The following is a 15,570-nucleotide window of genomic DNA, read 5'->3' on the forward strand; positions in this document are numbered from 1 at the left end:
TTTCCATGCTATCTTTTCTATAAAATTCACATATATAAATATTTTTGTCATTTAACTCTTTAATATTAGCATACTTTTCACACTTTAGAAAAAACCAACTATTTTTATGCTTTATACTTATTTTAGTGTACAAAGTTTTTTTCAGAATATCTAGCTCCACAACTTTCCAACTCATGTGTTCGCTTGATAATTTGACTTACAGGATTTGTGACATTATGAACAAGTTTCTTTACGATTTGGTGGTGATTTTCAAAAGCAAATGCAGAAATTGAATCAAGTGGTAGTTGATAACTAGCTACATCATCTTTTAGATGAATTAGATTATGAACATTGTATGTATTAAATGTATTACCATAAATATTTTTTGTTGTAGAAACAAAGTATATAACCAAATGATGAGCATATTCCAACAGAGAATTTCTATACTCGTTATTTGAACTCAGCATAATTCTAATAGCTATTGAAAGACAAAGGAAATGGGTGTAGACTTCTTTTTTTATAACCCCTCGAAATATAATAAGTCCACTATATAAAAGAAATTCCTTGATTACAATTGCTTTCCATCATTTTAAATACTCTAGAGATCAAGGTTTACGAGCAAATTCACTAGGTATTTAATTATTTAATGATATAATACTCTCTGATACAATTAATTTAGGTATGTGTGTAAAAATTTTAAACCATTTATTAATCTAAGTTTTATATATGGTTCGAAAGAGCTTTGAATTTGTAATAAAATAGTGAAAACTGTATCTAAAAAGAATAATTACAAAAAAAGTTATGCTCATTTAAGTAACATTATTTTTTATGAAGCATTGCTTAAGAAAAATGCAACTTACATATAAAACTCGCGTTCGGCTAACGGCAGCTTTGTAATAGAATTTTTGTTAATTTGCGCATGATTTTGCATAGTGAAATGTGCAAAACGATTTAAAAACGTTATTAAAAAAGTTTCGAATTAAAATAACAAAATATTTTTAATGATTAAAACGTATAGCAAAATCTATTACAAAATTTTATAAAACATGCATTAAAAAAAAATCGCATCTTTTTGCGATATTTACAATAATTATATATATACATACATACATATATATATATATATATATATATATATATATATATATATATATATATATATATATATATATATATATATATATATATATATATGTATATATATATATACATATGTATATATATATATGTATATATATATATATATATATATATATATATATATATATATATATATATATATATATTTATGGTTAAGGGCATATATATTTATTTTATTAAATATGCACCAAGGCTAGATTTAAATAATTTCTAGCGTATAGGTGAAATTTAAATAATTAAAAGCCTTAGCATTTTCGCCTCATTTTTATCGTTACTAATGAATTTCAATGAAAGATATATATACAAAAAAGATATATATACATATGTAACATCGGAAAAGGCGTGACATTTTAGTGGGGGCCGAAGTAGAAAAAAACAATCATAAAACACTACATAGTTCAACTAAAAACCTACACAAAAATATCCATCTAAACAATGGAGAGGGGGGGGGGGCATATCCACCACGGCTCTCCTTCATTTTCCCTTCCGTAGCCCATATATCTATCTAACTTAATATAAATTCCAACAAACCGCAAAAATAAAAATAATTTTTTTACAAAAAATTTAGACTATAATAATTATTTTCTTTTTTGCTTAGTAATGTTTTTAACAGAATTGCAGCTTTGAAGAAAGCTTAGTTTTTGAAGCAAACAAAACTGTGACTTCCACAGCTAGAAAGAGCCGATTCTTTAGTACGTAAACGAAACCACATCCAATGATATCTAAAATAAAGTAAACCCCTAAATTAATATCGCTATACCTATTTAATAAGGATGCCTTATGTCGCGGATAATAAATAAATATAACTGTTATTATTGCATTAATAAACATAATCAATCTCTAAAAAATATGAACCGGTTTAATCTTGATATGAAAAAGATCAACATCCATCGAAGCAATCGTGTGGTTTTCATCATGTTGTGTAACCTTGCAATAATAGATAAGATAAAATATATCAGATATATAAGATTTAAAAAAAATTAAGGCTAACAATTAACTAATGCATAATAAATTAACATGTAACTATTATTACTGAATTAATAAATATAATCTTGAGGTCTTTAAGATGAACATCTACAGTAGCAAGCTGCCATCATAGTTAAAACCTTGCAATAAAAGATAAATGAAATTATAGATATTTAGCACAATAACTGAAAAACCCATTACAAATTAGAGAAGATGAAAATGATTTCCTAACTTATAAAAAAATTTAAAATCACTTAACTCCTGATACACAACACATTTCCCATTACCAAACAGAAAAATCGATAGAAGTAGACCCTTCAATACTTTTTAACCTGAAATATAATAGATTTGATTATAAGTTATAATAAAAAGAAAGTTATATTGTGTTAGTGTAACTATCTGGTAATGGCATATGCCATTTGTCTAGAGTGTACTGATTTATTGAAACTAAACACTAACATCTCTCAATCCATGCAAGCAAAAGTCTGTTTTTCTGGGTAGAAACAATGTCTAGCCATCATTATGATTAACATTAATTGTCATGAGCCAGGCAATTTGCTTATGTCAAATAATAAATGAGCTTTGGTTTCGCATAGCTCGTTGCAACCAGGTCAACCATGGTTGTTGGATATCGTTAACTAACCAACTACCTAAAATTACATTTCTATATACATATATGTATATACATATATGTATACATAAAAACAAATTAAATAATTATAAATCTTTTCATTATCTTAAAAAAAGGGGAGGGTAGAGAATGATATACATTAGGCACTGTAAAATTTATTATAAAAATAAAGATTAACCTACTATCTGTAAATAATATCTGTTAATGCAAGTTTATAAGACATACTATTATTTAAAATAACATATACCTTATTACACATTTCTATTATGTTATCACCATATCACCACTTATTATGTATGCAGAAAGTTGATATTTGCTCACTTCATACTCAACACCATCATCATCTTCATTCTCTTTTGGTTTCCAATAATAAACTATATATACATCACTTTTCTACTTTTTAATGCCAACAATTCTGCCTAAATATACATCCTGGATGTTAGTAGCATCATCAAACCACATGTGGCAAATACTTCTTCCAATAGAAACTCCAATAAGAATTTCTTCAATATCTGAGGCCTCATTATTTTCTAGGTCAGGAAACATTTCTTTTACCTGATCAGGCATGCAATTTTTTAATATTTTTTCTACATTTCTACATTCTTTGTTTCTTTTTTTCTGAATTTTATCTGCCATTCGTTTTATCAATTCTAACTTCAGGTCATTATGACATTGCATATTTGTAAACTGCTTTTTTTTGGCATTAGAGCCCATAATATCAACTTGTTTTGAATATCGTTTGGCTTTTTGCATAGCAGAGCAGTTGTTTTATTTTTGCAAGCACGACTTTTTGAAGAAAGAAAACAAAGAGTGGCATTTGGATCTTTGTGCTTTGCAGCGCTAAACATACCCATAAGTTCTTCTGAATCAATGTTGTGAAGCCTAGCTGACTTGGTCTGGTCTTTAAGGTTATCATTAGAACTCATTTCAAATTGCCGCTTGTACTGCCTGTCACTGACGCTAATAACTGCATTAAGGCAGTCAGCTAATGCTTTACTCATTTCATCAGTTACTGGGCAAAAGCTGATTATTGAATCAAAAACTACATCTTCAATACCATTACCAAAGAAATCAGTTTTTCGTTTAAGTAGAGATAAAGGATTCTTGCTGCTCTCAATAAGAGTGTTCCGAACATCTTTTACTACCTGAATGCCAGATATGTAGTCAAGTCCCTTACCTGGTGCAATATAAAATTTTGTCATCCAAGGACCAGAAAGTAGCTTTCCAATTAAAGCTAAAACACACAACTCACGGATACCTAAGGTGAAAAAGTTAATTAGTAACATAGTATAATCTTTGTTTATAATAGTTTTACTCCCCGTTAATCTTGCAAGTGTCATTACTATTTGTAATTTGTATTTGTAACTAATTCTATAGCCTATAATATTGTGTAGCACTTTATCAAATGAACTGAACAGGTATAAAAAAGAAAAAAGATACCTGTTTCAGATGTAAAGTCTTGAAATAAACTATTTCGCAGACCTCCGCATAACGCCAAGCCAGAACACAGAAATATCTTCAATATGGCATAATGACGCATCAAAATACCACACGTGTGAAAAAGCATATGTAGTCTGTTGCCTCTAAAGCGTGGTAGCAATCCTCTGGGCAACTCGTGTTGGTCCAAAAAGGTTACAAGACCTTTTGGATCACCTATGAATATCATAAAAAAGCTCATTTTGGCAATTGCAAGAAGAATGTGAAATAAAAACATGCACTAATTATAATATTTCATTTTAACTCAAAATTTTATTCAGAAAACTAAATATATTAAAGTAAAAGAATGGTTTAGATTAGTTAGAGTACCTTTTGCATCCTTGTAGCAAAGTTTGTTCAGCTGTACAACAATGTCTGATAGTCATAAGCTGTACCTCCAGGAAGTTGATCAATAGCTACAACCATACATACTGATTCCATTGTCAAGTGCACAGCATTTACATGAACACCTTCCTGGGTTGTTGCATCAAAACCAAGTGTCAGATCTTTTGTTGTAAATGCTATCTCAGCAGCCTGTAAGTCTGAAAGCACACCAAGCTCACACACATCATTTGTTCTACAGTTGTACAATGTGGAATTTGACTAAATCGGTAGCCATATATAAGTCTCCCAATATCTGTTGAGTAGCATTTTTCATTTTTGGTGTATTGTGTTACTTGCTGAACTTCCTACAACTCTTTTTGTAAATTCAGAATGTCATTTTGCAGTACAAGAATTGCAGAATTTTTTTCAGCAAGTTGTTAGCTTAACATTGCCTTTTGATAAGAAAACTTTCTTTGCGTAGATGTCAACTGTTGTTTCAAACAAAAAAATTTATTTTGAAGTTTTTTGAAGAGCTGTAAATTTAAAAACTTTTCTTTTAATTTTCTAAGTTGAGAAATTATCTTTTCCTTACGAGTAATAACTTGATTTAGATATTTAAATCTGTATGCTCTAGCCTTTGCCTTAACTCTTAAACCTTTAATACCCTCTTTACGCTTTCTCTTCTTAATTGCCATTTCGTTTGCCAAAATGGGTAATCTCTTTCTCATAACCTTTTTTCTGGGCCTCAACTGGTCAGCTCTCAAACTGGATAGTGGTTCATGAGAAGAGGTTTTTAAAGTAGGATGAGATAAAGGAGATAAGTGATCACTATTCGATACAGATGAAACACTGATTTATTGAGAAGAAAATGAAGAACATGTAGGAAAGTCAACTGAGGTTGCAATTGATTGCGATGTTTGTGCCACAGCAGATGTTGTTATTTGGTATGCAAAGAGCATGTTGCAGATGTCAACAAATGGTTTCGAATTTCGTGAAAAATGGTTTACAAAGACTTTTGATGTTCTAACTAGTTGCTGATTCTGACTTATACAAATTTTGATGTTAAAATACTTACCGATTAGTTCTACAGTTACTTTATATGAATCGGTGTTAGTTGCAAATATATGCAGTACATGTCCATTTCTACAGCCAATATTTAAATGAGCTGGTATTGGAAAATTACAAGCTAAATAAGTTTTAGCTTTACCATAAAATAGATTCGTTTTCTTCTGAGGTCCCATGATGCACTAAATTAAAATCAACAATCATAATACTACTATTTAATTGGGTCAGCTATTAATCATAATTAAATAATTTAAAAAATTACAATCTATAAAAAAAAATTTTAAATATATGTATAATTTTTATATATCATATATAGCTTAAGGTGGCTATATGGTAAAGCTGAGAAAATGCTGTTTTTGTTTTTAATGAATTTTACTCAGAATCATCATAAAATAGTGTTATATAATTTTAATTTTAACATTTTAAATTTTATTTTGCAGAATTTTACCTTTAAACTAATTTTGGTGTGTGAAAAGAGTTAGCCATCAAAAAAAAATTAATATATAACCACCGTAATTATACTTGTTAGTTTTTTTGTACATCATTTAACATTTTTAAAAAAAGAAAACCCAAATATCCTTAGTAGTAAAAGGCTATTAAAAAAAAAGTTTGTATAGCAGTTCTTATAAAATATATCATTATAATGAATAAAAAATCAAAAATACTGAATTCTCCACTGTCAAAAAACGCCCCTCCCCCTAACACAATGTAACGGAAGTGGAAATACATACTCCACTGCGTGGAACAATAGGGTATGTGGTCATGAATATTTTTTGATGAAATTTGGCAGGCACATAGAAAATAGATCTATACAGTTGCCTGAAAAATTTTAAATGTGTACCAACATGCCTTCAATATAAATGCACCTCCGGAACAGAAACAAAATTTTAAAACCCAATGAAAATCACTGGTAACTGTAAAAAAAAAACAGAATTTATAACAAAAAGTAACAGTAACAACAGCAGAAACAGTTTTATAAAGTGTAACAGTAACACTAAAAAAGGTGGAAATGGTACCTCCACTGGGTCGAAAAATACGGTATGTGGTCATGAATATTTTTTAATGAAATTGGGCAGGCACATAGAAAATAGATCTATACAGTTAACAGGAAAATTTCAAATATGTACCAATATGCCTTCGATATCAATGCAGTGGCAGAACAGGAACGAAATTTTAAATAGCAATAAAAAAACTGAAAAATTTATTAATCGTAAAAAAAAACCATAATTTATTCGAGATAAAACATTCTACTTTTTTAATAGTCTAAGCTGATATAAAATTCTAAAAAAAAAGACAAATAAATACAACTTTACCACACCGACTTCGAGCACGCTGTGAAAAATAAGGTCACAGTTTTTAACTTTGAAATCGGTGCCGTAAAAAGCCAGATACTTTAATAAAGACTGTGTACCTATCGTTTTGTAAAGAAATCCTTCAATAGCTGGTACTCCATTAAAAAATCTTTCAAAAATTCATTGATGGAATTAGGCTTCTTGGTGCCACAGTATACTAAAACAATAACAGGTTTCAAACCTTTAAAACAAAGAATAGGCCATAATTCTAGACCTGAAGATTTGAACAATAAAAGTCCATCAATGTTTACAATTAATTCAACATTTTGAGTTACTTTGCTAGTTTTAACTATACTATCAAAAGTCCTTTTAATACCAGATTCAATACCCAAATGAAAAAAATCTCCGCCACACTTAGAATATGGAAGTTGTAGACTTTGGTGTTTTTAACAAAGTTCACGAATCTTTTGGAAGTTCTGGATGCCCGTTTCTGCGAAGAATTGCATGTTAGTTTGAAGAATCTCGTGTACACATGCTTGGAGTACTCCAAACAGCAAGTTCAGTCTGTAGGTCTACAACATCTTCATCGTTGTGATCTTTTTGTAGCTCAACACTGATAACAGAATCAGACTACGAATTTTTTAAAAAGTCTGAATGATGATCATAATGATCATCATTCAGTGATTCATTTAATTCACTCCTATCATCAGTAGAAAACTCATGCGAATTATTAAACTGAAATGAAATAGATTGATTTTCAGAAGAAGAGGATGATACAATACTTTCCACTGCTGATTGTAAAAATGCTTTTTTTTGCCTATGCTTTCTAACTCTTTCATTGGAATTCATGTTTTTATTTTGTAAAAATATTTTTTTGCCGCAACAATTTCTGGACTTAAAAAAACGTACTGATTTCAACTTGGTCTAAACCGAGTCGAAATGAAGTCGCACGACGCACAATGGAGTATTTATGGTAAAAAGTTGATCAAAATTATTTTATGGCTTTTAACAATTAGATAAACAATTAAAAGCAGTTTGAAATCATAACATAATATTTAAAATAATTGTGCAGGTTTTTTTTTTAATCAAAAAACGCTTTTGCATATAAACCATACAAAAAGAAGTTTAAAAAAAAATTAAAAAAAAAACTAAACAACAATATAAACTGTTAAACTTCAATTAAAATATTAAATGCCTTAAGAGTAAAAATGTTTAAAAAAAGTGATGCAAATACAAAAAATTTAAACAAAAGGAAATATACAAATACACATACTATAAAGGTGAAATAAACCCTACTATAAAGATAAAAACAACGTAAAATAAAAAAATATACTTAAAAAACGATAAAAAATAAACATTTGTCTCATTCATTTTCGCTAGATGCCTTCTCTTCATATTGTTGTAGTTCGTTCAATGTTTCTGGTTGCAAGAACTCTAATGCCTCACTGAAAATAGCATTTCTTTTATTCTTGAGCCTCTTTCTGACACTGCTCAACAAAGGATCGGAACTTAACAGAAGTCTGTTTATGATATCCCTATTACAAATTTCTCTTGAAAATTTCCTCGAGAAATTCTGTCTATAATCACGGAAGTGCTTGTTTCGAGCTTCAGCCGCCTCTTCCGATAATTGACCAATAGGCAATATAGCTTGATCAATTATTGTGGCACCATGTCTCAATATCTTGTGCATTGTAGGAGTCATTGGATACCATCCATAAATTTCAACATAAAGTACTGCTGTCAGTTCAGCAAACTTTTCAAATTTTTTGATATCTATTTTATATCCACTTGACAAGGTTTCCAAAATGATTCTACAATTTTTAATAAGTCCAATGTTAACTCCTGTAATGCTAAATGAGGTTTGAGGATCTGAGAAAAATCTTCTTGATGTATTGCCATCATTAGTATTCCCAAACCCTGCAGTTGGAATATCCACCAGCAGCCCCATTTTCTCTTTGAATTTGTTTTGAATGTTTTTTTTTGTTTCAGCTACAATTATTTTATCATCTTGTGTTCTCGCTTGCAATTTTTTTATGGGAATGTGGTATGATAAATGTAGTAAAGATTCGAAAAACCTAATCCTTGTATGCAATATCGATAAACCAAATTTAAGGGCATCTGGATTATCTATTTTTTTTATGGTTAAATTATTAAAGTCTTTTGATGTTAGTCCACCAATATAGCACCTCTTAGTAGATGTCGTGTTGGTTGCAGCATTGCATACTTTTACATCAACCATTGTAAATGCCAAGGTATGCTTTATATGTATAATACCACCTAAAAACTTCGATATTTCAGTTTTTTTTAAGTTTTTTATTTGATCTTCTACATAGCAGATTTCTTCATTTGCTATGTCTTTAGTTTCATGGATAAAACGAATTCGAATTGGGCGACAATATCTTGTAGAAGAGGGCACAGGGTTTTGCCAAATAATCTTCTGGCTACCAATATTCATCTAAATATTCACACAAGCTTCTAGTTGTGTGGTCTAGAATATCTTGTAGTTTAATTTCACAACATGTTTCTGAAACTGTCATTGACTCTTGTGGAGAATAACATTGTTTTTTTGATTCTTTCAAAAGCAAATAACATGGATAAATATTTTTATTAGCTGCATGAATTATTTCATATTGTCTCCTTGTCATATTGGCTTCTACAAAAATTGATAATGCTTCCGATGGTGTGTGTTTTTTTATAACATTCGTCTGAATGGAATTGAAGTTTTCTCTATATTTGTTTGCCTTTTCCGGTGAGCAACTAATTTCTTTCATTATTCTAGACGCATCACAATGTCCTGCATCACGCTGACTCATTTGGGCAGCATAGGTTAGTTGTGCATAAGATATTTGGTCTCTCAAAGGTTTTGTTCTACGTCTCTTGCTTGGCGAACTCAACAACTCGAAATCTTTTGATGGTCGACCAGGTCTTTTTATCATACAAATGGGTAAACTTATGATAGCATTAAGCCATAGTTCATTGTGCTTCAAAAAACATTCTTCTATGTAGTTAGCAGCTATCCATTTTTGTTTAAAATGAAACTTGAAAGTATTTAAGGCGTTTTTTAGTGAACTTTGCTCATTTTCAGTACATTTTGTAATAATTTTGAGATGATCTTCTAAAAACACAAATTTGTCATCAATTTTTTTCTTTGGGCATTGTTTTATAACATCGTAGAGTTCTTTTCTAGTCATCTCTTTCACCATTGGTTGGGATTCTGAAAAAAAAAAATGAAATAAGTTTTTATTCAAAAGACAACGTTTTTGTCGTATTATTTAATCAAAATTAAATTTTAAAAAATGGAAGATTTATGTGGAACATTTTATTTCAAAAATGCTAACTAGAATAACTAATGTTTAAGTTACATAAAAAATCTTTGCTAAATTCGGCTTAATTCATATACGAAAACAATTTTGAATATAGTATTTACAAAAAAAGTCTAACAATTTAAGTCTCGAATATATATTTGAAAAAATCTCACTTTGTTAAGTAAAATGAAGAAACTATACATTTATTTTGTATGTACATACCTTCTTCTTCAACGCTCATCGTGATTTATTAAAGGTTTTACAGCATACAAGCTTAAATAGTACTTTTAAAAGTTGTGTTTGACAGGAAGCGTAAAAAACAAATACAATGAGCTCACGCGAAGTCCGAGTTTAAACTTATTTTATACCTGGAAGGGGGAGTGGGCAACACTAAAATTGTTGTTTAGTGATGTAGCCTTTATAAATCTTTCATGATATATAGTTAATAGTATACTTTTACAAAATTTTTGTAATCGACTTTTGATCGACTATTACTTTGAAATACTCCACTGTGCGACGTCGCGACCTTACATCGACCTAAAATCGACCTCAATAATGCGTCGAGTGCCTGCTGGGCAGCCTACTTTAAGGTGCATAAAATTTTTTTTTTTTAAGATTTTAACTAAAAGTACAGTGCCTGGAGCCAATTGTTCAATTTACGGTTGTACTACTTTGTTATTCACATGGTATAGCTATATCCAGTCTTCCCAAAGGTCAGGGAAGACTGAATATAGCTATATCAATATTCAGTCTCAAAGGTGACTATAATGTTTAATGAAGAAGAAAATTGATAGAGGTTATGATAGAACATCATTTAATTGATTAAGCTTTAAGAAAACAAATTGCCAGCGAATCTTTACATGTACACAAGAGGCATTTTGAAGAAGTAATAAAAGTAAGCTAAGTGTTCAGATATTCAAGTGTGTGCATATAGCAAGACTAGAAAAAGCAAGACTTTCAACATTAAGTATTAAGTTGAAAAAAGGTTGCAGTGAAATAGTCAAAGTTCAAAACAATGTACATTCTTTATATAAATCATTTTTAGAATATTGTAGAATTGTGTCAGCACCTTTAAATTGGAGTCATGGTAACTTGTTATATCAAAAGATTTAGTCAAAGTTTTTAAAGTAGACAACATTCACAATATGATGGTACAACCTCAATATGAGATATATGTTCAACCTAGCTTTATATTTACAATACAATCTTTTGGTTGGATCTTACCTGATAAGCATGAGATATATTTTTATTATAACCAATCAGTTAAAAACATTATTTTATTGAACATTATTACTCTTTTATCAACTTACGCATTATGTCAGGGTGTTGCCTCTGTTTTAAAAAGTTTTAAAAATATATTCTTACAAAGTTATACAACCCAAATGTTTCCATCAATCATTTCATTTGAGAGTGAATTTAACAGGTCAACTTTGTGTTTGTTATTGATAAAATCTGGTGATATTTGCAATGAATGTAAAACTTTAGAATTGTCATAAAACAACATGTTTAATCCAACTCAAAAATAAAAACTATATTAAACTCCTTCCCAGAATTATGCGTAACAGGCTGTAAAATTGTTTTTGCTAAACCTTTTAAAAACCTTGGTCATATAATTAAAAGTGACCTAACCGTCGATCTTGGTATAACTAAGGAAAAGAAGGGTCTTTACACATGTACAAATCTACTAATTATACGCTTTCATTTATGCTCTACCCGAGTTAAGGTTAAATTGTTTAAATCATATTGCATTTGTTTAAAAAAAATGTAGACCTGGCATTTAGAATGTATATGCCTGTTGTCTGAAATATATTTATATTAAAAAAATTTAAAATATTAATAATAATAAACTTCACAAAGCTATAAAAGGTACAGCTGAAACAATTACAAAACCTGCTCAATTAAATACCTTTCAATAACTACACCTGATAGAATTAAACTTACTTTGCAAAACTACCAATCTTAAAATGCTTTTTTGAAACAATAAATAAAAAATGTAAGATGAAATTCAAAAACACTTATTACAAGAAACCTCTGACCTTGGTGATGATATGAGTAACTTGAGATTTCAAAATTTTTGAATAATTTAGCATTATGTTGTTCTATTTTAATTATATTGAAAACTTATAAAACTGTCAAATGATTTTGAAGTGACTCATAAAAACACTATTATCAAATCCAAGCTCTGTCCAATATTATCCTCTGATTATATGGTATTCGTAGTTCTATATATTCATCTTATGGTTATATAACACTCCTAGCGCATATAAGGATATTTGCTATTATAGAAAGTCTGGTACTGGTTTTCTTGAATTACCAAGCCGTCGTTGTCTTCGTGACTACAAGAATTATATTCACCCTAAATGTGGTTTTAATTCTAATATTGTTAAAGAGTTGAAATCAAAAGTAAAGAATTTTATCGAAATAGAAAAATTGTATTGTTGTTTGATGAAATTAAAACTCGAGAAAACCTTGTTTGGTATAAATACACCGGAAAAATTATAGGATTTGGTAACCTTAGTGATAGTGACTTGGTGATATGCAACTTTACAAAATGTTGATGCAGTAGCAACCCATGTTTTATTATTTAAAATACGCCGTATAGGGAACCTTTTTAAGTTTACACTAGCTAATTTTGCAACACTTGGAATATCATCAGCCCAAATTTTTGCATTATTTTGGAAAGCTGTTGGTATATTTGAATGGAATGCAAATTAAAAGTTATGACAACTACTAAGATGGTGGTGAAAATTCTCCTATTCAAAATTTTTTTTAATTTTTAATGGTAAGAAGGATGCAGATATCACATATAAAACTATTAGTCTATATTGTTCTGAAAGGAATATTTACTTTATATCTGGCCCCTACCCTCCCTCCCCCAAACCCCACACACACATACACACATCTTCTTAGAACAACAAGAAACTGTATTTATAGCTCTGGTTCTAGTAAATGTACAACATACATGTGGAATGATGGTTGAAACATTATATGGAGTTACATAGCAGACATTTAAAAAAAAATTGTGGAAATTGACAATTGTGCCCTTCCGCTTCGAAACCGTGTCGTTGGCCCTGAAAGGTCCTTCTGAACTATTTTCGTGTGCTTCTTCTAAATTTGAAAATTTTCGTGTGCTTCTTCTAAATCTGAAGATTTAGAAGAAGCACACGAAAATAGTTCTTTTGCTATAGCTGACTTTTGTTCAATGATTGACAGTTTTTTTGATATTATGAATATTAGTAATCCTATGGAACCAATTTAAAAGTCAATACCATTTTTTTTTTTCTTTTTATTATATATTATATATATGTATTTCGTCCATAAACAATCATTTTACAATTTTTTTTGTAAAAATTAAAAATTGAATCTTTATATTCTGACAGGAGTAAGGAGAAGACAATGCGTCTTATCACCCTAAAATATACGTTTTATACATATTACAAATTTTGTACATACTACTAGTTTTATACATATTATAACATATTACAGTTCATAAAATATACATAAGTTATAAGATGCATATATACGTGTTAACAAATCAATATATAAGTGTTTTTAAAAATACAAAAGAATTTTTTTATTATTTAAATTTAATAAATATCGTTTAATATTTTAAACGATATTTATTAAATATTGTTTAAAATATTAAAGGATATTTATTAAATTTAAAGCTGTTCTTTTAAATAGTTCAAATGAAGTTATGTTTTTCATGTCTTTATTCAGGATATAGTTCCAAAAACGTGGTTCTCGACATGTAATTGAGAAGTTTGATTTTTTAAGTGATGTTGTATGGATAAGAAAATTGCTAATGGAATGTATTGTAGAGTATTTGTGATTAATTAAGGTGAAATGAGGCTGAAAATATGTTGGAGACATGTTGTTATGAATTTTAAACATAAATATCAGACTTTGATAGATGTTCATAAATATTTAAAACATTAGTTTTTTTAAGTAAAGGCTGGGCGCATGCATATCTACCTGCATTTAAAGTTAACCGGCTCGCTTGCTTTTGTTTGCTATAAATTTTTTTTAAAGAAGATGAATGATTACTTGCCCACGCTATATTGCAATAACTAATGTGGCTATGAATAAATGAAAAATACAAGTTTTTTAAGCATATTATATTCAAAAGGTGCTTCGTTTTGAAAAGGATCCCAAGAGCTTTTGAAATGTTGTTTTCCACTAATTGGATATGATTTTTCCAATTTAAATGGTCGTCAATTATTATACCTAGGATTTTCATTGAATGAACTCTTTTTACTTTAATGTTGTTTATAAATAAATCAGGAAGTTTCAGGGGTATGCTATCAGTTTTCGAAGGTTTTGTGAACAGAATGTATTTAGTTTTATCAATGTTTACAGCCAGTTTATTGGCTTTAAACCAGTCATTGAGATTTATAAGCTCTGTGTTTACAGTAGAAAAAACAAACTTTAAATTGGACCCCGAAAAAAAAAATTAGTATCATCCGCAAAAAGAACAAAATTAAGAAATTTAGAAGATAAGTGGATGTCTTTAATACATAAGAGAAACAGCAGAGGACCAAGTATTGACCCCTGAGGGACACCACAACTAATAACTTCTAACTGCGTGCAAGTTAAATCATACGTCACACATTGTTTACAATTTTGTAGATAAGACTGTAGCCATTTTATATTAGAATTTTAAATTCCATAATTTTTTAATTTATAGAGAAGGATTTCGTGATTTACCGTGTCGAATGTCTTCGATAAATCAACAAGTGTATAATTATTTTCATCAAATCCTTTTAAAATATCACTAGCCAAATCCATCATTGCATGCTTAGTGCAATGGTTTCTCCGAAACCCAAACTGTTTAGCATATAAAATATTGTTTTTATCAATGAAGTTATATATTCTATTATAAATAATACGTTTGAGAACCTTTGAAAAACAGGAAAGAATTGAGATGGGTCTGTAGTTTTATTTTAAAGAATCGTCACCGTTTTTATAAATTGAAATTATTTTAGCAAGTTTTAATTGATCAGGAAAGTCCCCGTTTTTTAATGAAAGTTTAAAAATAATGAAAAGAGGCAATTCAAAAATATCAAAGACACTTTTCAAAACATTTGCATTAATTTCATCAAGACCTGGACTTTTATTTGTCTGAAGCAAGTCAAAAGCTGAACGAAGTTCTTCAATGGAAAGTTCCGAATTTCCATAATAAAATCTGATTTTTTCAAAAAAGACTGGAGTATTTTGCTACTTAGAGAGATTTCTTTGGCTAAATTTTCCTCAACATTTGTAAAAAAATTATTCAGTCTCTCAGCAATTTTTTTTTATTAAAAATTTCACCTTCATCAACTTTCAGTCGATTAGGGAGGTTGCTAGATGTAATTTTTGTTTTCCCTGTTATTTCTTTTATTATAGTCCAAGT

At 29.2% G+C, this 15,570-nt stretch overlaps 1 protein-coding gene across 1 annotated transcript; it reads right to left on the minus strand.

The window, feature by feature from the left end:
- Window positions 1-1,633: 1,633 nt before the first annotated feature.
- On the minus strand, window positions 1,634-6,939 carry LOC136087532 (uncharacterized). Its single transcript, XM_065810509.1, has 8 exons — window positions 6,895-6,939; window positions 4,523-5,763; window positions 4,157-4,369; window positions 2,964-3,974; window positions 2,545-2,735; window positions 2,153-2,417; window positions 1,975-2,046; window positions 1,634-1,841 (listed from the first exon to the last, which is right to left on the minus strand). The coding sequence occupies exons 3-4, from the start codon at window positions 4,281-4,283 to the stop codon at window positions 3,373-3,375; spliced, it is 729 nt and encodes a 242-aa protein (XP_065666581.1). The 5' UTR covers window positions 4,284-4,369; window positions 4,523-5,763; window positions 6,895-6,939; the 3' UTR covers window positions 1,634-1,841; window positions 1,975-2,046; window positions 2,153-2,417; window positions 2,545-2,735; window positions 2,964-3,372.
- Window positions 6,940-15,570: the final 8,631 nt, after the last annotated feature.

Source organism: Hydra vulgaris, chromosome 11, assembly GCF_038396675.1.
Source record: "Hydra vulgaris chromosome 11, alternate assembly HydraT2T_AEP".
Lineage (NCBI taxonomy): Eukaryota > Metazoa > Cnidaria > Hydrozoa > Anthoathecata > Hydridae > Hydra > Hydra vulgaris.

Excerpts from the sequence above, each read along its gene's own strand:
- LOC136087532 (XM_065810509.1), bottom strand. The coding sequence starts at position 4,283 with ATGCTTTTTCACACGTGTGGTATTTTGATGCGTCATTATGCCATATTG. Across the intron at positions 3,975-4,156 it reads AGACTTTACATCTGAAACAG|GTATCCGTGAGTTGTGTGTT; the intron begins GTATCTTTTTTC and ends TTTTCACCTTAG.